The sequence below is a fragment of the Oncorhynchus keta genome, chromosome 31, assembly GCF_023373465.1.
Source record: "Oncorhynchus keta strain PuntledgeMale-10-30-2019 chromosome 31, Oket_V2, whole genome shotgun sequence".
NCBI lineage: Eukaryota > Metazoa > Chordata > Actinopteri > Salmoniformes > Salmonidae > Oncorhynchus > Oncorhynchus keta.
The window spans coordinates 22,013,118-22,035,744 of NC_068451.1; the positions used below are offsets into that span (position 1 = coordinate 22,013,118).

The 22,627-nt window shown below is 42.1% G+C and overlaps 1 protein-coding gene across 4 annotated transcripts in view; it reads right to left on the reverse strand.

The window, feature by feature from the left end:
- The window catches only part of LOC118373824 (histone-lysine N-methyltransferase 2A-like), a 73,477-nt gene that overhangs the window by 48,717 nt on the left and 2,133 nt on the right, over window positions 1-22,627 (reverse strand). For all 4 annotated transcript variants that reach the window (XM_052489941.1, XM_052489938.1, XM_052489939.1 and 1 more), the window contains exons 2-11: window positions 17,396-17,474; window positions 6,283-10,728; window positions 5,897-6,090; window positions 5,558-5,671; window positions 5,153-5,315; window positions 4,770-5,004; window positions 4,360-4,658; window positions 1,841-1,944; window positions 1,088-1,198; window positions 159-272 (exon numbers count right to left, since the gene is read on the reverse strand). In XM_052489941.1, the coding sequence (XP_052345901.1) occupies window positions 159-272; window positions 1,088-1,198; window positions 1,841-1,944; window positions 4,360-4,658; window positions 4,770-5,004; window positions 5,153-5,315; window positions 5,558-5,671; window positions 5,897-6,090; window positions 6,283-10,728; window positions 17,396-17,474 (5,859 nt within the window). The remainder of the gene's footprint in view (window positions 1-158; window positions 273-1,087; window positions 1,199-1,840; window positions 1,945-4,359; window positions 4,659-4,769; window positions 5,005-5,152; window positions 5,316-5,557; window positions 5,672-5,896; window positions 6,091-6,282; window positions 10,729-17,395; window positions 17,475-22,627) is intronic.

The following is a 22,627-nucleotide window of genomic DNA, read 5'->3' on the forward strand; positions in this document are numbered from 1 at the left end:
AAGACCTTCCAATGGTGGATTCAAAAGATCCATCATGGCCATACATTGACAAAAACATCCTACATGTCAAAACATCCTGTAGCAAATATCAGTGTTGAAAACAAAGACATTCCTCCAATGGGACATTGTAATAACAGAGCCATGTTGTGAGCCTTTACCTCTTGTTGTCCTTTACTGGCACACAGCAGGCAGACACAGGGGGGCATGATGGGTACAGAGGTCAGGATACTCAGGCCTCCCATCATCCACACGTTCTGGAGGTCACAGTCCTCCTGCATGGCAGACAGGGGAGGCTTAGACACAGCTTTCAGCTCTCATATGGAGGCCCGCAGTACAGAGTCAGACACAGGCGTGGGAGATACAGAGATGGGAAACAGCCTTCTGGACTCTTGATGTAGAAGAACACTGACATCCAGTGGATAGATAAGGGTATTACAGAAATAAACCAAACCAAAGACAAAACCTGATGATAATGGCTAATTTAACCATGGTTATAAACAGAGTAGTTTGGGTCCTGGATGCTGATAGGCTGAAACAGCATTCTTGCCGTGTATTTTGCATACAATATAGCACGGATATGACACAAAACAACTTATTTACTGTTATATTTATGTCGGTAACAGTTTATAATAGCAATAAAGCACCTCTGGGATTTCTAGTATATTGGCCATTATAAACTGGGTGGTTCAAGCCCTGAATGCTGAAAGCTATGAGCCCTGCTCTAACTCTGTTGGTAAATGGTTTATAATAGCAATAAGGCACCTCAGGGGTTTGTGATATATGACCAATATACCGCGGCTAAGGGCTGTGTCCAGGTACTCTGTGTTGCGTCGTGCTTAAGAACAGCCCTTAGCCGTGGTATATTGGCCATATACCACACTTCCTCGGGCCTTACTGCTGAAATAAACCACACCTCCTCTGCTTTATTGTTTAATTATAATGCAAGGCTCAAGTTCAGTTGTTTAAATCAATGCACTTGCGTTGGGCCTATATTTTTCTGGATTGGCTCGACAAGCAAAATCAGTAGCTAACTGGTAAATGAGATCTCTAAAAACACAGCTACAAGAGTCAGGGAAAAGCATCCGACCTTGAAGTCCACGCCGATCTTGTGCGTAGGCTCGGAGGGCTCCCTCTCCCTCTGGTCGAATCCATTGGCCAGGGCGGCCAGGACGCTGGGTGGCGTCTGTTCCAGAGGATTCTGGGAAAAATATGACGGAGGATGAAAACGGGCTCGTCCCCACCCCGCCTCCACCAACATCCTTCCCTTCTCACCCCCTACCCTGGCCCTTGGCCACCCCGGAGTGGCCCCAGTGTGGGATAGCAGGCGCCAGGGGTGGGGAGACCCTTGGTCCTCGGGGTAGGAGGAGGATAGCTCCAGGTCTGGCTGTGGGTGTCGGGGGGACTGAGTCATCTGCGCAAGTAGCTGCTCCGCCGACAGCCCCTCTGACTCTCCCTCTCCCTGGTGGTCATCGTCCAGCCAGCTGTAGACACCACCGCTCCACAGGCCTGTCTGCTTCTGCTGTGCCTGTGAAGGGTGGGACTGCTGAGGCCAAAGCAAAAGAGCACCAGCATTATCTGCCACGAGCACCTATAAGCAAGCAGCAGCTTAACTCAGAATGAGAGAAGGAAGAGAGGACAGGGAATCCCACCATGAGGTGCAGCAGAGGGAACACGAAGTGAGTGGAAAGATGGAGCGATTGGAGAGAGAGAGAGAGAGAGAAGGGTGGGGAGTGGGTTGTGGAGATCCTTTGTGTTATACACCTAGGAGACCCAGAAACTGTCAATTCATGCACCTCCTGCTCAGTGGCATCAGAGCAGCAGCCCTGTTGTGATTCTTTACCTTGTCAGTTTTACGGCGACACGGAGGAACTCGGTGGTGCAGCCTGCGATGTCTCACACCGTCGTCCGACAGATCTCCCAGGAATCCATCCAGAGAGACAAAGTCTGAAGACGAAAAGGGACCATTGCAGTGGTGATTAGACATACAGTGTTAATACTTCAGAGTTAATGCATTACCTCACAGCTATGAACGGGATCTTCTAGAACAGTGGTTCCCAAACTTTTTATAGTCCCGTACCCCTTCAAACATTCAACCTTCAGCTGCACTAATACCAGGATCAGCGCACTCTCAAATATTGTTTGTTGCCATCATTGTAAGCCTGCCACACACACACTATACATTTATTAAACACAAGAATCTGTGTGAGTTGTCACAACCCGGCTTGTGGGAAGTGACAAAGAGCTCTTTTTGGACCAGGGCACAAATAATAATATAATAATATTTGCTCTTTATTTAGCAATCTTACATATAAATCTTTATTTGTTAATCGAAAATTGTGAATAACTCACCACAGGTTAATGAGAAGGGTGTGCTTGAAAGGATGCACATAGCAATGTTGGGTTGTACTGGAGAGTCTCAGGTCTTAAATCATTTTCCACACCCCGTTCTGCGCCTGTATTTAGTTTATGCTAGTGAGGGCCGAGAATCCACTCTCACATAGGTATGTGGTTGCAAAGGGCATCAGTGTCTTAACAGCATTTTTTGCCAAGGCAGGATACTCTGAGAACAGCCCAATCCAGAAATTTTGCAGTGGCTTCTGATTAAATTACATTTTCACAGATCCGCTTGTTGCAATTTCAAAGATGCTCTCTTGTTCAGATATCGGTAAGTGGACTGGAGGCAGGGCATGAAAGGGATAACGAATCCACTTGTTCGTGTCATCCATTTCGGGAAAGTACCTGCGTAATTGCACACCCAACTCACTCAGGTGCTTCGCTATATCACATTTAACATTGTCCGTAAGCTTGAGTTCATTTGCACATTAAAAAAACTACAATGATAGAAAGACCTGTGTGTTGTCCTTGTTAATGCAGACAGAAGAGCTCCAACTTCTTAATCATAGCCTCAATTTTGTCCCACACAATGAATATAGTTGCGGAGAGTCCCTGTAATCCTAGATTCAGATCATTCAGGCGAGAAAAAACATCAACCAGATAGGCCAGTCGTGTGAGAAACTCGTCATCATGCAAGCAGTATATACAAGTGAAAATTATGGCCAGTAAAGAGAATTGCACTTCTGTGTGTGGTTAAAACGTTACATGGTCACTGCCCATATCCTTGCATAGTGCAGAAAATACATGAGAGGTCAGGGGGCTTGCTTTAAAATTGAACCATTTTCAATGTAGTGTCCAAAACATCTTTCAAGCTGCGCATTCCCTTGGTAGCAAGAGCCTCTCGGTGGATGCTGCAGTGTACCCAAGTGGCGTCGGGAGCAACTGCTTGCACACGCGTTACCACTCCACTATGTCTCCCTGTCATGGCGTTTGCACCATCAGTACAGATACCAACACATCTTAACCACCAAAGTCCATTTGACAAGGCCCAGCATTGTCACAAAGATGTCCAGTACTTTAAAAATATCCTCTCCTGTTGTTCTGGTTTGCAGAAGAGGATGTCTTCCCCCATAAACGTAACGGACCTATACCAGAAGCTGTGCCAGGCCCACGTCTGTTGACTCATCCAGCTGTAACATATATAATTTACTGGCTTGTTTGCGAAGCAGTAATTGTTTCAAAACATCTGCCATGTCACTGTTGCGTCGTGAAACAGTGTTGTTTGATGAAGGCACTGTCTCTGTATAGTTTATTTGGCCTTTCCCCCCAGCCATATCCACATCAGCAGGAAGAATTAAGTCCTTCACAATAGTATGGGGCTTGCCTTTCCTAGCCACTCTGTAGCTCACCATATAAGATGCTTCTAGCCCCTTCTTTTAAATGGCATCTGCTGCTTTATACACGTCTTACTTCTCAAAAGTCATCTTAATTCTCACTCAAACTGCTTGGGCTTATTTTTCAAATTGGTATGTTTTGTTTCTAAATGTCTGTGCAAGAGTGAAGGTTTCATTGAGTTCTGAGTACTTTTACACATATAACACACAGTGGCTGAGGAAAAGCACTACTCCCAATGTAAATTAACCCCAAATCAATGCAGTTGTCATCATATTTGCACCTCTTCGATGGTCCAATGTCCCTGTCTGTTGTTCAGTGTTTTCCTGGGGAAGGGGGCAGTAGCTCTTCGGCTGAATCAGATTCACAACTGTCAGGTGCAGGTGTAGTACTACCAGTAGAGCTGGTATGTGTCTCTATGGACATGGGCCTTATTAAATGGACTGTTTGAAAATGTGAAGAATTTGTATTTATTTCTTTTTAAAATGTGAATCACATTTTTATTTGGCGTACCCCCGACAGCATTGTGCGTACCCCAGTTTGGGAATACCTGTTCTAGAAGATCTGACAATATTAAATAAACAGAGGAAAATCCCATTCTATGATCACTTCTCAATAATGTTATATTACTACCTTGGCTGCGTGGGCCGGGGCCTCTCCTCCGGCCGGGGGAGGCAGAGTTGGAGCCCACAGTGATCTCCAGGTCGGAGTCATAGTCCAGCAGGTCAAAGTAGGAGCGCGGCTTCACACAACGCCGCGGCTGCTTCCTCACAGATGGGCTCTGGCTGTCCCCCACCTCCATCCCATCAACTTCCTCATTGCTAGACTGACCCACGCTGAGGGAGTGCCGCCTGCGCTTCCCAGGACCTCTAGGAAACTTGCCACTCAGACGACGTGCTTTTCGGTCTTCAATCTGATCACATCTTTTATATCTTTTGGAGAGAGAAATACATTTGTCATTTAGTTGTCTATTCAATCTATATAATTCAGTAGCATATATGCGAGTTGGTCACCTTTGCAATTCTGATGAGCAGTACACTTACACGCAGCACTGTCGCTTCGTATTGGGCCCTCCAAACTTGGGTTTGTCCAGGCAGTTCATGCACTCGCCACAGTCCTCCTCATGGTTGCAGCCCTTGCAGATCCCACACCTCCGAGAGCGGAGCCCGAATGGTCCAAGGCTCTTTTGTTTAGCAAAACCTGCTCCCGACTTCCTGACCTTGGTAACCTTCTGGTCCGGCAGCCCAGGGCTGTCTGGCCCAGAGGGAGACCGACCACCTGCAATAGGTAAGGTATATGATTATGATATATTTCATAGGAAAGTCAAAGAAAGTTGTGGGGAAAGACAAGAACGCATGATGTCACTTAAAAAAAGTTTGTTGCGAGATTTGCATTGATATTCCGTTTTGAAAGCTTGAGGCTCTACCTTGGTTCTTGCCAGAGGGAGATATGCCAGTTCTCTCATGTAGAGGCAGCGCACTGAGTCTGGGGATCATGTCATCGGGCACCAGTGCACGAGGCTGGCCAAGCACGACAGCAGCTGCACGGCACACGTGTTTGATGCGTGGACCCCCCGCTCTGCGGAACTCCTGGTAACAAGGAGAGAGGGGGACAGGGAGGGATGCTGTTATGACACATTCTTTTATCACAATGAAACATGCATTTATGACCAGAACAGGTGGGTCTTAGTCAGGAAGAAACAACATACTGATACTTTATTGAGTAAGAGAAAGAGACAAAGTTGCATTCAGACACATTGAAAAGCGAGAGACACTGAAGATAAAATATGCAGAGAACAGCACAGACCAGGATTGTGTTCATATGCCCATACCTGTGACAGGGGAGGGTCAGTCATGTTTGAGGCAACATGCTCAAGCTGCTCTTTCGGTTTCCTCCTTTGTCTCTTCCCTGCTGCATCTCTGGAGCCAGCAGGCCCTGATAGAAGCTGCAGGTAACATGTTTCATCACTATGGGCTTACACAGGAAGCTCTCCAGAGATATCACAATAGATGTTAATGAATATCATCCTATTTAATGACAATGAGGGGAAACATAAAGCATATTCTGTATCAGAAAAAAGTCCCATCATGCATGTTGTTTAGTGCAAAAAAAGAACTGTCTGCATGGCAATTTTAAAGTGTATTCTTTTTATGAGTGAGACAATTATTACCCCTGAGGTCTTGAGTTGTTTCTGCTGGTCGATCTTGTTGAGCTGGACCTTGGCTTTCTTGAGCAGATTGAACATCCTCTTATTGGCCCCTGTGAGGCAAACTCTTTGGGTGGCTCCTTTCTCCTCAGCAGCAGCACGGTCAGGCTCAGCGATCATGTCCAGATGTAGTTCCTGTGGCTCAAGCTTTCCTGCTTCTGGGACAGAGAAAGTCCAAAAGGTATGTCACTTTACTTTCCAGGGGAGTTCAAGCAGTGAAAACATACATATTAAACCAAGTAACATACAAATAAACAAAAATACCAGGTTTACATAATGTGCAGTTATTTATCAAGCAAGCTAATGTTGAACAACTATACGCATTAATTGATTGATAGCTCTTTTCTTACCTGCAATAACATTCTCAGCATTTGTTTTGTCTTCCTCTGTCAACTCCTCATGTTCTCCATATTGAAATGTTAAGAACTTTGAGTTCATGGTCCGAACACACACAGAGACTTTTCGCACAACCCCAGGGCTATCAAGGTCCTCAATCTTGAGCTTGGATTTGCCTTGCTTTGATTTGGGTTTGCTTGGAGCTGTGATTGTGGGACGTTTCTTTAGACAGATGCTCTTGACTTCATCATCCAGACCTTCCGCTAGCATATGAACAGAAGATTGAAGAGTATTGCAAACACCATCTGTCATCACGTTTTTTCTTCTCCTTTTGGGAAGTCCTGGTTGCAGCTTCTTCAGTCGCTTGTACATATTTAGGTGAGATGTTTGCTTGTTGAACTTGTAGCACCTTTTCTTTTTCTGAACCTCCTGGGGATCAGTTGATGGGTCAGAAGCTATTTGGATTTCTTTGGATAAAAGTAAAGTCTCATACTCGCTCTGAAGAGTTTTGTCCAGCGTATATACCTCCTCACCAGATTCTCCTGGCACATGCCACTTGAAACTGGGGTTCCTCAAAAGGGACCTCCTCTTCCCAAATTGCTTTCCGGAGGATAAGCCGTCACTCATGTCAGTGGTTTCCTTTTCGAGTTCCTGAGTTGAGAACAAATCAACATCTAACTGCGCCTCATTCAGAAATTCTTCCTCGTCGACAGGCAGATCAGGAGTAAGCTCTCTACCTGTGCCATCTTCCCGTTTCCTTCCAGTGCGTGGGTGTAAGCCAAATAGTTGGCCTTTCTTCGGGGAGTTTCTACGGGGCAAAACGGACATGCCAGCATCATCCATAAACCTCTGTGGAGTCTTGATCACCCGTGAGGACCGGGCACTGACAACAGGCATGATGAAGTGCTTTATGTTTTTAAGGTATTTTGATTTACCATGCTGGTCGTCAAAAGCATCAGACTGTGGTTCATCATCCACAGTGTCTTGTATATCCTGCTCCTCCAAAATTTGCTGGGCGAGATCAATTTCTACCTGCTTAGATAGAGTTTTAGGCCTGGCTCTTGGTCTTTTGCTACCAAGGAACTGAAGGCTTGAATTGGGGACCTTTTTCCTTCTGTTCTTGGTCTTGAGGATACCAATGAGTTTAGAGCTTGCCAGTGTGGAAGCAGCCTCTGGGGAATAAACTTCCTTTAGGTCCACCTCTTCAACAGCTTCAGGTACCTTACTTTCAGGTAATTTACTCTCATCACTCGTGCTCCCTTCTGGCCTCTGCCTTTGTTTCTGCCTCTGTCCAACCAAGGCTCTTCGCTTCTTTTTGCCATGTTTGAACAGACTTCTATGACGGCGTCGTTCTCTCTTTTCAATAACAGAGGGCTCCAAAAGCAGCACCTTTCCACTCCCTATTGGCTGAGTCTCTGGCTCCACCTTTACCTCTGGTTGAGTGTCAGCCAAAGTTACAGGTTCAGATTGGGCTAATTCTATGTTTGGAGTTTCAGATGTTGGTGTCTTTGACTTATTTTTAATCGAAAGACTAGAAGTTCTTCTCCTAGGTTCAGAGACAAGAGACAATGTGGAGATCTCCTCTGTCTGCTGTTCAGATCGGGCCGTCTCTGTGTTTGGAGTTCCAGATGATGTTGGTGTCTTTGACTTCTTTCTAATTGAAAGGCTAGAATTTCTTCTCCTTCTAGGTTTAGAGACAACAGACAACGTAGAGACCTCCTCTGTCTGTGGTTCAGATGGGGCCGTCTCGGTGGTTGGAGTTTCAGATGTTGGCGTCTTTGACTTCTTTCTAATTGAGAGGCTAGAATTCCTTCTCCTTCTAGATTTAGAGACAACAGACAATGTGGAGATCTCCTCTGTCTGCTGTTCAGATCGGGCCGTCTCGGTGTTTGGAGTTTCAGATGTTGGTGTCTTTGACTTCTTTCTAATTGAAAGGCTAGAAGTTCTTCTTCTAGGTTTAGAGACAACAGACAACGTAGAGACCTCATCTGTCTGTGGTTCAGATCGGGCCGTCTCGGTGTTTGGAGTTTCAGATGATGTTGTTGTCTTTGACTTCTTTCTAATTGAAAGGCTAGAAGTTCTCCTTCTAGATTTAGAGACAACAGACAATGTGGAGATCTCCTCTGTATGCTGTTCAGATCGGGCCGTCTCGGTGTTTGGAGTTTCAGATGTTGGCGTCTTTGACTTCTTTCTTATTGAAAGGCTAGATGTTCTTCTCCTAGGTTTAGAGACAACAGACAATGTGGAGACCTCTGTCTCTGGTTCAGATGGGGCCATCTCGGTGTTGGGAGTTTCAGATGATGTTGGTGTATTTGACTTCTTTCTAATTGAAAGGATAGAATTTATTCTACTCCTAGATTTAGAGACAGACAATGTGGAGATCTCTTTCTGTTGTTCAGATGGGGCCATCTCTGTGTTTGCAGTTTCAGATGGTGTCTTCCTTGACTTCTTTCTAATTGAAAGGTTAGAACTTCTTCTCCTAGGTTTAGAGACAACAGACAATGTGGAGACCTCTGTCTGTGGTTCAGATGGGGCTAACTCTGTGTTTGGAGATTCAGTGGGTTCAGGTAACATCTGCGTCTTCCCTGGCCTCTTTCTAACTGAAACACTCAAACTTCTTCTCCTTCTAGGTTTTGAAACAGACAATGTGGAAACCTCAGTCTTCAAAACCTCATTGGTCTGTGGTTCTGCTTCACTGGCAGGTTCATCAGATGGATGTTCCACATTTGGACTTGTTTGAAGCTTGTGTTTGTGGGTTGTCCAGGGTTTATGACTTCCACGCTTCTTCCGTGGTGTAGACATCTTCGCCAGTCTTCTCCTCCTTGCTTTGGGAGTTGGCACAGCATTTGTGTCTGATAAAGACATTTTTTCCTCCAGAATTTCACTTGAATCTTTTGTGATTACCACTATCCTTTTTTCTTCCGGCGCAGGAGTAGTTTGATGGATCAGGAATGATGGTTTTGAGCGTTTAGGTTTACCGGGTGAGGAGACCTTTTTTATCTGAAGGGGTGGAACAACCATTGCCACAGTATCACCACAGTCAGTTTGAGTGGCCTCCTCTGGATGTGGTTGCGTTCCCTGTCCCACCTCAACATGAAGAGATGACTTTTCCTCAAGAGACAAAGTCTCCGTAATCTTCTTCTTGGAAGACTTCTCATTATGTGTGTGCTCAGCATCTCTGGATGTAGTACAACTCGTGGCCCCTTTCTCTTCAGGGTTCTCAACATTCTTGATCACACTGGGTTCAAAAAGAGAGTCTTTGTCTAATTCAGCATTATTCCGCTGCTTCGCTGTTCCTTTGACAGTATTTCCAGAGCTCTGCACTTGGGTGTCCTTTCTTTTCCCCTTAACCAATGTAAGTGTCCACACAAACTTGCTTCGTTTCTTCTTACGAGAGGAGCCCTTACTGTCAGTCCGAGATGAGCCTTCCAATTTGGGGTTTCTGATTTTAATCAGCTTAAAACTTGGAATCCCGATTATGTCATCATCATTTTTAAAAGCCAGCCCGTCATTGGATTCAATAATTGGCTTTTCAGGTTCTGTGGCTAACGGAACATGGATTTCTGTGACAATCTTATCTCCTTGATGTGCCTTGCTTTGTTTACGCCTACTCTTTCTGGGTGGTGTTTTGGCTTCCTCTATTCTTGAAACCTCTAACAATGACTCTGCCAGACATACTTTGTCATTGCTCTGGTTTTTTGATTCTGTTACAAGGCCTTCATGTGTTTCGGAGGGTGGATTAGTAGTTCTACTTCTTCTCCGGATCACCAGTTTATTGACTTCAGTGCTTACCTCTGTGGTTCTTTCTTTCCGTTTGAATTTCTTAATGTCTGTTTTTGGCGCCGCATTTCCACTTTCCAGTGCAATGTCCTGTTTGCCTGTTGATTTTATACCCCCCTCTGATTTTTGGTCATCAACCTCCCCAACTTTGGCCCCACTTTGAACACAGGGTTCAGTGATCTTGGAGGCAGATCTACCACGCCTCCTTGCCGGTATGGCTCCTCCGCCTCCCTCATCCTCAGTGCCATTCAGATGCTGTGCCTCATCAGCTTGTGTCTCGGTCTTTAATTTGACATGGGCACTGGAGATCTGGTCACCTTTGACGTCATTAGCCTTTGATTGAAAATGTAATCCTTTTACCTTCAGCTTCTCCACAGATTTTATACGTCCTCCCTTTTCCTTTCTCACCGTCTTCTTGGCCACCAACTTGATGGTAATCCTTGGAGTTAAAGCTGCCCCGTTTTTCGCAGGACGCCTCTCCTTTACCGGGTTTGAGTGCTTGTTTTTTGAACCCTTCCTACCATCATTGGAAGGCACTGCATCAGGAGGAATTGCACAGTGGATTTCTTGTGAAGATCGTGCATCTTCTTCAGGAGTGGGAGGCTCATCTGTCTCCTTTGGGGTGACTACAAGGGGTGGCTTCTCTCGTATCCTTTTTGATTTTGTTTGGACAGGATCACCTTATGGAGGAAAATAACAAATGAGAGAAGAAATTACTATCATATCTAAGCTGATATACAATGGCTTCAGAAAGTATACATACCCCTTCTCTTATTCCACATTGTTGTGTTACAGCCAGAATTCAAAATGGTTGAAAATGAAATTTCTCACCCATCTACACACAATACCCCATAATGACAAAGTGAAAATACGAAAAAAAAAAGATTAGCTAATTTATTGCAAATGAAATACACAAATCTAATTTACATATATATTTACTCAGGGGTGTGAATAGTTGTCAGAAATCACCGTTGGCAGTAATTACAGCTGTGAGTCCTTATGGGTGAGTCTATAAGAGCATTGCACCACTGAATTGTACAATATTTGCACATTACTCTATTTAAAATTCTGCAGGCTGTCATGTTGGTTGCTGATCATAGCTCGACGTCCATTTTCATGTCTTGCCATAGATTTTCAAGCAGATTTAAGGGATAAGTTGTAACTAGGCCTCTCAGTAACCTTCAATGTAGTCTTCGTAAGCAACACCAGTATAGACTTGCAGTGGCGGAAAAAGTACCCAATATACCTGAACAGAAAATGACAAGTAATACTGAAAGTCACCCAGTAAAATACCAGAGTAAAAGTCTAAAAGTATTGGGTTTTAAATATACTTAAGTATCAAAAGTAAATGTATAAATACATCTCAAACCAGACCACCATTTTATTATGGATAGAGGGGCACACTCCAACACTTACACACAATTTACAAATTAAGCACTTTGTGTTCAGTGAGTCCTCCAGCTCAGGTAGTAGGGATGACCAGGGATGTTCTCTTGATAAGTGTGTGAATTAGACCCTTTTCCTGACCTGCTAAGCATTCAAAATGTAACAAGTAATTTTGAGTGTCATAGAAAATGGAGTAAAAAGTACATTATTTTATTTAGGAATGTAGTGAAGTAAAAGTAGTAAAACAAACTACTTAAGTAAAAATACTAAAGTACTTTACACCACTGTATGTAGGCAAGTCAGAGATTTACATACACCTTAGACAAGTACATTTAAAATGTTTCACTGATCCTGACATTTAATCCTAATAAAAATTCCCTGTCTTAGGTCAGTTAGGATCACCACTTTATTTTAAGAATGTGAAATGTCAGAATAATAGTAGAGAATGATTGATTTCAGCTTTTATTTCATCACATTCCCAGTGGGTCAGAAGTTCACAGACTCAATTAGTATTTGGTAGCATTGCCTTTAACTTGGGTCAAATATTGTGGGTAGCCTTCCACAAGCTTCCCACAATAAGTTGGGTGAATTTTGGCCAATTCCTCCTGACAGACCTGGTGTAACTGAGTCAGGTGTGTAGGCCTCCTTGCTCACACATGCTTTCTCAGTTCTGCCCACAAATTTTCTATAGGATTGAGATCAGGGCTTTGTGCTAGCCACTCCAATACCTTGACTTTGTTGTCCTTAAGCCATTTTGCCACAACTTTGGAAGTATGCTTGGGGTCATTGTCCATTTGGAAGACCCATTTGCGACCAAGCTTTAACTTCCTGACTGATGTCTTGAGATGTTGCTTCAATATATCCACATCTATTTTGTGAAGTGCACCAGTCCCTCCTGCAGCAACGCACACCCACAACATGATGCTGTCACCCCGTGCTTCACGGTTGGGATGGTGTTCTTCGGCTTGCAAGCCTCCCCCCATTATCCTCAAAACATAACGATGGTCATTATGGCCAGTTCTATTTTTTGTTTCATCAGACCAGAGGACATTCTCCAAAAAGTAACATTTTTGTCCCCATGTGCAGTTGCAAACCGTAGTCTGACTTTTTAATGGCGGTTTTGGAGCAGTGGCTTCTTCTTTGCTGAGCGGCCTTTCAGGTTGTCGATATAGGACTCATTTTACTGTGGATATAGATACTTTTGTACCCGTTTCCTCCAGCATCTTCACAAGGCCCATTGCTGTTGTTCTGGGATTAATTTTCACTAAAGTACGTTCATCTCTAGGAGACAGAACGTGTCTCCTTCCCAAGCGGTATGACGGCTACGCGGTCACATAGTGTTTATACTTGTCTACTATTGTTTGTACAGATGAACAGGGTACCTTCAGGCATTTGGAAATTGCTCCCAAGGATGAAACAGACTTGTGGAGGTCTACAATTGTTTTCTGAGGTCTTGGCTGATTTCTTTTGATTTTCCCATGATTTCAAGCAAAGGGGCACTGAGTTTGAAGGTAGGCCTCGAAATACATCCACAGGTACACCTCCAATTCACTCAAATGATGTCAATTAGCAAATTAGAAGCTTCTTAAGCCATGACACCATTTTCTGGAATTTTCCAAGCTGTTTAAAAGCACAGTCAACTTTGTATGTAAACTTCTGACCAACTGGAATTGTGATAGTGAATTAAGTGAAATAATCTGTCTGTAAACAAATGTTGGAAAAATGACTTGTGTCATGCACAAAGTAGATTTCTGAACCGATATGCCAAAACTATAGTTTGTTAACAAGACATTTGTGAAGTTGAAAAACAAGTTTTAATGACTCCAACCTAAGTGTGTAAGCTTCCGACTTCAACTGCATGCATGTATGCATGTAGTTCTCTCTACCACATGGCAAGCGGAACCGGAGTGCCAAGTCTAGGACAAAAAGGCTTCTCAACAGTTTTTACCCCCACGCCATAAAAAACTCCTGAACAGGTAATCAAATGGCTACCCGGACTATTTGCATTGTGTGCCACCCCCCAACCCAACCCCTCTTTTACGCAGATGCTACTCTCTGTTTATCATATATGCATAGTCACTAACTATACATTCATGAACACACAACCCCAATTAGGCCGACCAACCAGTCCCCCGAGAACATTGGCTAACCGGGCTATCTGCATTGTGTCCCACCACCCACCAACCCCTCTTTTACGCTACTGCTACTCTCTGTTCATAATATATGCATAGTCACTTTAACCATATGTAAATACTACCTCAATCAGCCTGACTAACCTGTGTCTGTATGTAGCCTCGCTACTTTTAGACTCGCTACTGTATATAGCCTGTCTTTTTACTGTTGTTTTATTTCTTTACTTACCTATTGTTCACCTAATACCTTTTTTGCACTATTGGTTAGAGCCTGTAAGTAAGAATTTCACTGTAAGGTCTACACTTGTTGTATTCGGCGCATGTAACAAATATTAATTTGATGTACATATTTGTCCTTGTGTAGTAGGTTATTGTCTTGTTGACAGGTGAACTTGTCTTCCAGTGGCTGTTGGAAAGCACACCAAACCAGGTTTTCCTCAATGATTTTACTTGTGCTTATCTCTATTCTGTTTCTTTTTGTCCTAAAAAAAAAAAAAACTCACTAGCAGTTGCCGATGACAAGCAAACCCATAACATTGTAAATATGAAGAGAGTTACTCAGTGATGTGGTGTGTTGGATTTACCCCGAACATAACACTTACTTCCTAGGTATCATGAGAAGGATTGCAAAGGGTCGGAAACTTTCCGGGAATTTTCCATGGGAAGATAAGCCTGGGACTTTTGCTTAAATTCATCAAAAAAGTTAACTTATAACAGTGAACCTTTTATGTGGGATACACATGAGGCAATTCTAGGTCTTGTGGCATATTTTGGTTAAACTATCCCCAATTCAATGGAATTGCAACCCACGGCATCTTCCATCACATGTGCAGTGCACTCTTCCATCACATGTACAGCTGATTCTCAAGATCTTGCACACTAATACACTGTCTGAGCCAAGGACTACATGCTTTCTGGTAGGTTTTGATTACAATACTGGGTGAGGGGATATATTTTATATGACATACATACATTTGTTAACTAGTAAATAGTTGCCTACAGCAAAGTGTGTTAAAATCATTTCTAACTGGTTAACAAATTCTGCTAGTTAGTGTTTGCTACCATGTGTGTTTTAGCTAGCATGAGCCTGCTAACTTAGGAGTGTTAATTCATCCGTTTCCATCCGTTTCATTTTAAAACATTTATCTTACAAAGGAGTTGTTTAATCTAACTGTTTAACTATTTATCTGTACATGGAATTGTATTTTGGTTTTTCTTACAATTCTTTTCTAATCTTTACAGGAAAATGCCACAGGCACTATCTGATGTGTGGAGACATTTCACTGCAGTCAATGTAGAAGGAAAAGCTGTGCCCATTTGCAAATACTGTGCCAAATCATGTGAAGAATGCAACAAAGATACAGAATCATCTGGCCAAGTGCATAAAGTTCCCTCAGCGCTCACAACAAGCAACCTCTGACAAAAGTCCCTCTACTTCTATTCGAGGTGAAAATGATGAGACACCTTATCGATAGCAACAGCTCATGGTCCTCCTGGAATCAGAAGTTTCTTTGACTCAATGGAGGAACGTAGTCAGAGAAATGCTGATGAATGTCTTGCTTGAGCTGTGCATGCAACTGGTTCACCTCGGATGCTCACAGGCAATGTGTATTGGAAGAGATTTCTGAATGTTCTTCGCCCAGCATACACCCCTCCAACCAGACATGCTTTATCTACTCATTTGCTTGATGCATAGTTCAGAGTTCAAGTGAAAGTCAAGCAAATCATAGAGAAAGCAGACTGTATTGCAATCATCTCTGATGGGTGGTTGAATGTTCGTGGGTAAGGAATAATTAACTACATCATCTCTTATCCCTCAACCGGTATTCTACAAGAGCACAGACACAAGGAACAACAGACACACCGGTCTCCACATTGCAGATGAGCTGAAGGCAGTCAATGAACGTGGACCACAGAAGGTATTTGCACTCGTGACAGACAATTCTGCGAACATGAAGGCTGCTTGGTCTAAAGTGGAAGAGTTCTACCCTCACATCCATTGGCTGTGCTGCTCATGCATTGAATCTGCCCCTCAAGGACATCATGGCACTGAAAACAATGGATACACTACAAGAGAGCCAAGGAAATGGTTAGGGATGTGAAGGGTCATCAAGTTATAGCAGCAATCTACGCCACCAAGAAAAATTAGAAGAATAAGAGCACCACATTGAAGCTGCCCAGCAGCACCCGTTGGGGTGTTGTTGTCATCATGTTTGACAATCTCCTGGAGGGGAAGAGGTCTCTCCTAGAAATGACCATATCAGTCTGCCAATATGGACAGCCCCATCAAGAGGATCCTCCTGGATGATGTATTTTGGAAGAGAGTGGTAAACAGCCTGAAACCTATAGCAGTAGCCATTACACGGATTGAGGGAGACAATGCCATCTTGTCTGATGTTCAGACTCTGCTTGCAGATGTAAGAGAAGAAATCCGTACGGCCCTGCCCACTTCACTGTTGCTCAAAGCAGAGGAAACTGCAGTTCTGAAATGCATCAAAAAGCGCAAAGAATTCTGCCTGAAGCCCACACACACTACAGTGTACATGTTGGACCCTGATGTTCAAGAGGTGGACATTGAGGAGGTCCAGGGAGAAGACATGGAAGACAGAGGAAAACGACCAAAGCTTTAGTTTCTAGACTATATCATTTTACAGATGTACGTATGTTGAAAACATTTATTGGGAGAAGCGATGGATCATATATTCCCTTTTGTTGTTCAGTGAAATCATCCCATATGAAGAGTCAACTCATTTAATTAAAGTTCAATTAGTAACTCATTTTTTACATTTTTCTTTTCCATTGGAAGGATTTAATAATTTGCAATTATGTTTACTTATGATACGGTAAAAGGTTTATGTTTGTCTCCATATGATATGGTAAATATATCCAATGCAAAAAACATCTACATTTAAATGGTATTAATATTAATTTGCATACATTTCCATATATTCCCACAGAAAGTTTCCACCTCTGAATATTCCCCAAAATGTGCAGCCCTATTTCCCCAGTCACATTTTTATTTATGAAGCATACCATAAATTCCCAGAACAGCAGCCAGTCGTGTTCGGGAGCAAGCGGGAGCTGGTGAGTCCATTGTGTTCAATATCTATTGGTGAGTCTCTGTGTGGCGCACATAAGGTGATAAAGTTACACTTGTATGCAATTCACTACTAAGTGTTAGACAGTTTTAAGATATCCGATGGCTAAGATGTGCTATACTCTCCAGCTGTGTATTTGGTTACTTGTTAGTTATCTAAGTAAGTGGCTGAATTAATAAGGAGACAGGCGGTTAGCTTTCTGCCGTGTTTGATAAGTCAAAGGGCTATGGATGAATTATCTGTACAGTTGCCATTTTTTCTCTGTGCTTCCAACTATTGTTTTTTTCACCCTTTCTGTTCTCCTCCCCTCTTCTCAGCATACAGATGCTGTTCTTCCTTCAGACAAGCATGCATTACAAATGTGTTTATTTGCACAATTTCTCTCATTCACTTTAGCTTGTAAATGTCTACACCAGAAATTACTACTAGCTATACTAGCTATACCTTATTAGCTGGATTTGCCAGTCTTTGCAATTGGGTTGGTTGTTTGTGCCCGTTAGCATTCAGCTAAAAGCATCCATGAGAATTTGCCATTAATTGTGCTAATTTTGTTGTAATTCTGGTAATAGACTGCCAATGGGCCTTTTTTGCATTTTGAACCTCGTGTGCTATACCAGTAATACCGTAAATCCCGGTATGGCAGAACAACAGTATGAAAATCTCGATTCCGCCCAAAAATAATAGATAGGTGGCAAGGGATGGGCATAGGTGTAGAATAGGCTAATACTTACTTTTGGAGGGATTATGTCTGGACCGTATGGGGCCTTTATATCCTTTACGATCAGATTCAAATCCTGTGAAATCATCTCCCTGAAAGGCAAGGTCAGATTATTAACTTTGGACACCCAACATTCTTTTCCCGACTGTTTCACAATTTTCCATAACCTCACAACAGTTTGATACTGAATATGCATTTGAAATTGATGAATAGTAGTTTACATGCAACAATTAGGTCTAAAAGCTTTGACAACAGTGACAATAACCTAACACACACACACCTGAACACAACTAGGCCTATGCAATTGAATGCTAGTACTAATACTGTTGACTACAGGATCTTTTTTTATATCCCAATCTTGAGGGAGAACAGTGGCAGGGCAATCAAAAATTATATTGTGTAATGTCATGTAGTGAGTAGGTTATTCCATGATAACAGAATTACGGGGAGACTACTTTTTACATTAAAATGTATGCGAAAGAAAAAAACATTGATTTCAAAGTTGAACAAACCGAGCAAACTCTATGCACAAGTACTACTTTGAACAATTTGCACAGAAAATTTCACAAAAATACATTTATATCTGTGCAGATGCTACATTTGGTAACAGTAAAATCTCCCTCTGTTTATGCAACTGCATTTTCCAAAAACGACAGATTCAAAGATGTTAGCAGAAAGAATGGAGTGTCAGCTATGACATGACACCTCGGCTTTGAAAATCGATTTTGGTTATTGAATACACTATGTGAAGTGAATTTACAACCGGTAACAGAACAATGATTGCGGAATTACCTAATCGGTCTCTGATCTGTACAACACAGAAATGCATAATTATGGATATGATTTTCACTCTTCATGGTGATGTATCCTGAATTAGGTACACAAAAGGTAAAAAAATATGCAATACCTTACTTTGCATATATGGGTATTATTCTCATGATCTCTGTCACCAATTAAGACCAAATTTGGTTGGTCCAGAACAAATCTGAACCAATCATAGACTTCCATGTAGGGTACAGTACAGCAGTTCAGTACTAGGATTGCAGATTTTGGTAAATTTTGCTGCCGACTATCCGACCATCATTAACCGGTCAATAAAATAGCTACATTTTTACAAACAGTAAAATGGCATGACCAACTGAAAATACTATGCATTAAAAAGGAGAGGACATTTTTCATTAAGAGCTTAAATGCAAACATGCAACTCTACCACACCTGTTGTTTAAAGTCTAAATGTTATAGCCTATTATGGAACATGCAACTCTACCACACCTATTGTTTAAAGTCTAAATGTTATAGCCTATTATGGAACATGCAACTCTACCACACCTATTGTTTAAAGTCTAAATGTTATAGCCTATTATGGAACATGCAACTCTACCACACCTATTGTTTAAAGTCTAAATGTTATAGCCTATTATGGAACATGCAACTCTACCACACCTATTGTTTAAAGTCAAAATGTTATAGCCTATTATGGAACATGCAACTCTACCACACCTATTGTTTAAAGTCTAAATGTTATAGCCTATTATGGAACATGCAACTCTACCACACCTATTGTTTAAAGTCTAAATGTTATAGCCTATTATGGAACATGCAACTCTACCACACCTATTGTTTAAAGTCTAAATGTTATAGCCTATTATGGAACATGCAACTCTACCACACCTATTGTTTAAAGTCTAAATGTTATAGCCTATTATGGAACATGCAACTCTACCACACCTATTGTTTAAAGTCTAAATGTTATAGCCTATTATGGAACATGCAACTCTACCACACCTATTGTTTAAAGTCTAAATGTTATAGCCTATTATGGAACATGCAACTCTACCACACCTATTGTTTAAAGTCTAAATGTTATAGCCTATTATGGAACATGCAACTCTTGTAATGAAGCAGCTAATAACACGTCATTTTCAAACACTTGCCAAATGTATATTATGCGGGAAAAAGCAGTTCTAAAACTGTGCACCTAAAGCGAGCCGATTCATGTGTGACAGGGATTCAAATCTGTCACACAAAAAGACAGGGAATGTAAAAGCAACAACTAGGAAGGGTTGTTAATATGACTAGGATTGTGCCTTTTGCTTCTAGCCAACAAAAGAAAGTTGATATGAAAATCAATTGAACAGTAGAGAAATTAAAGTTAATGGCATGAGGAAGTCTATATAAAATAATTGCCTGTTTTTATGGTTGGATTTTCTCTGGGCAAACTTGAAGCCAGGTAAGAAATGACTCATTATTTGAAGTAAAGTAAAACTTTCAGGTTTCAAACAATTATACTGCCTAAAGCTCATGTTGCAAAGTGGTCGGTGATAGCCTGACTATCGTTGACTATAGAATATGCACTCGAATGGGAAATGGGAGGCGAGCTTAAATTACGAGTTGAGATTGAGAAATAAAAAGTAATATATAAAAGCATGTTTCACTCGAGTACCATCTTTTGAGGAGCTGCTCTCTGACAGGTGATAGGCTATTCTCTGTATGCTGTGCACATGCGATAAATAAGATACAGGAGAACCAATGAAAATACACAAGGACAATTTAATTTTCCTAAATTATGCCAATTAACCTATAGAATGATAAGCATGAGCGGTCAACTGTATTTTCGGCGGCTAACCAATAAACTGTTAAGATCCCTATTCAGTACAGTAGACTCTACTGTACAAAACTTTACTGTACAAGGGATCACGTTAGAGTTCAGAAATCTGCATTTTCATCAAAATCTGCATTTTAAACCATTTCCCACGTGTTATGTTGAAAGAGTGCCTTTTTGTTTCAATAGGGTGATCATTGGAGTGCAACTATAGTTGTTCTTCACAGAAAATACATTAGTGCAACACATTCGTCAGAAAATAGCTTCATTTTCATCAGATGACAACAGAAGTGCAACATTATACACAAGTAAATTAGCTTACAATGAAAAAAATCAAGGTATTTGTTGCAAAAACGATGTATGGCCATCATATTTCAATTGTTTATTATCATAGAAAGAGATTAGCTAGCTACATTTCCTAATGTGTCTCTTGAAGTTAATCTTGCATTTTACCTGATTCTCATTCGAGTGAAGTGCAACTGAAACACAAAATGAGTCTGATGCCGAGCAGAAATTTACAATAAGCATTTTAGATCTGTGCTTATAAAACACAGCAAGATACAGCATCTTAGGCGTTCTCTTTTTCGGAGGGAAAATGCAGAATTGTGCATTAACGCGTAATGATCTATACTCTTTACTGTACCCAGTTGTGCTTCACTGTACTGTGCAAACTTGTGAAACAGATGTCTATGATCTGTGATCAGACCAAATCTGAACCAATCGTGGGACGTCTATGTTTGGGCTAAATCGAGGCCGGTCTAAACCGACCAAAAAAAACTATGTCTGTGGACGTTGAAATCAAGGCCATGGCGGACTGACCAAATGTCAACGTCCATGGACGTACGGTGTCAGTCGGTTCAGATGCCAGTTCCAGTAAATGGAAAGCAAGTGGTCTCGTGGGTAGTTGTCAGTAAGAGCTGGGAGAGGTAACATTTACTGGAGGGGGGGGAATCAGACCCTTTGACTTTTTCCACAACAAAAAAAATACATTACAACCTTATTCTAAAACGTATTACACCCCCCCACACACACATTTACATAAGTATTCAGACCCTTTACTCAATACTTTGTTGAAGCATATTTCAGGTCTCTCCAGAGATGTTCAAATCGGGTTCAAGTCCGTGATCTGGCTGGGCCACTCAAGGACATTTAGAGACTTGTCCCGAAGCCACTCCTGTATTGTCTAGCCTAGTGGTTAGAGCATTAGGCCAGTAACCGAAAGGTTGCTGGATCGAATCCCCGAGCTGACAAGGTAAAAATCTGTCATTCTGCCTCTGAGCAAGGCAGCTAACACACTGTTTCCTGGGCACCAAAGATGTGGATGTCGATTAAGGCTGCCTCCCACACAGCTCTGATTCAGAAGGAGTTGGGTTAAATGTGGAAGACATTTCAGTTGAAGGCATTTAGTTAGTACTACTGACTGGGTATCCCCCTTTCCCTTTCTTGGCTCTTTGCTTAGTGTCGTTGTCCTGTTGAAGATTCAACCCAGTCTGAGGTCCTGAGCAGGTTTTCATCAAGGATCTCTCTGTACTTTGCTCCGTTCATTTTTCCCTCGATCCTGAATCCCAGTCCCTTCCACTGAAAAACATGCCCATAGCATGCTGCTGCCACCAACTTGCTTCACTGTAGGAATGGTGCCAGGTTTCCTCCAGACGTGACACTTGGCATTCAGAGTAGAGGTCGACCAATTAATCGGAATGGCCGAATAATTAGGGCCGAGTTCAAGTTTTCATAACAATCGGAAATCGGTATTTTTGGGCGCCAATTTTTTAAATTTGTTTTTATTTATATTTACACCTTTATTTAACTAGGCAAGTCAATTAATTAAGAACACATTCTTATTTTCAATGACGGCCTAGGAACGGTGGGTTGACTGCCTCGTTCAGGGGCAGAACGACAGATTTTCACCTTGTCAGCTCGGGGGATCCAATCTTGCAACCTTACAGTTAACTAGTCCAACGCAATAACAACCTGCCTCTCTCTCATTGCACTGCACAAGGACTGTTACGCGAATGCAGTAAGCCAAGGTAAGTTGCTAGCTAGCATTAAACTTATCTTATAAAAAATAATCAATCATAATCACTAGTTAACTACACATGGTTGATGATATTACTAGATGTTATCTAGCATGTCCTGTATTGCATATAATCTGACTGAGCATACAAGCATCTAAGTATCTGACTGAGCAGTGGTAGGCTGAAGCAGGTCTGTAAACATTCATTCAAACAGCACTTTCGTGCATTTTGCCAGCAGCTCTTCGTTGTGTGTCAAGCATTGCTCTGTTTATGACTTCAAGCATATCAACTCCCGGGATGAGGCTGGTGTAACCGAAGTGAAATGGCTAGCTAGTTAGCGCGCGCTATTAGCATTTCAAACATCACTCGCTCTGAGCCTTTTAGTAGTTGTTCCCCTTGCTCTGTATGGGTAACACTGCTTCGATGGTGGCTGTTATCATTGTGTTGCTGGTTTGAGCCCAGGGAGGAGCGAGGAGAGGGATGGAAGCTATACTGTTACACTGGCAATACTAAAGTGCCTATAAGAACATCCAATAGTCAAGGGTTAATGAAATACAAATGGTATAGAGGGAAACAGTCCTATAATTCCTATAATAACTACAACCTAAAACGTCTTACCTGGGAATAT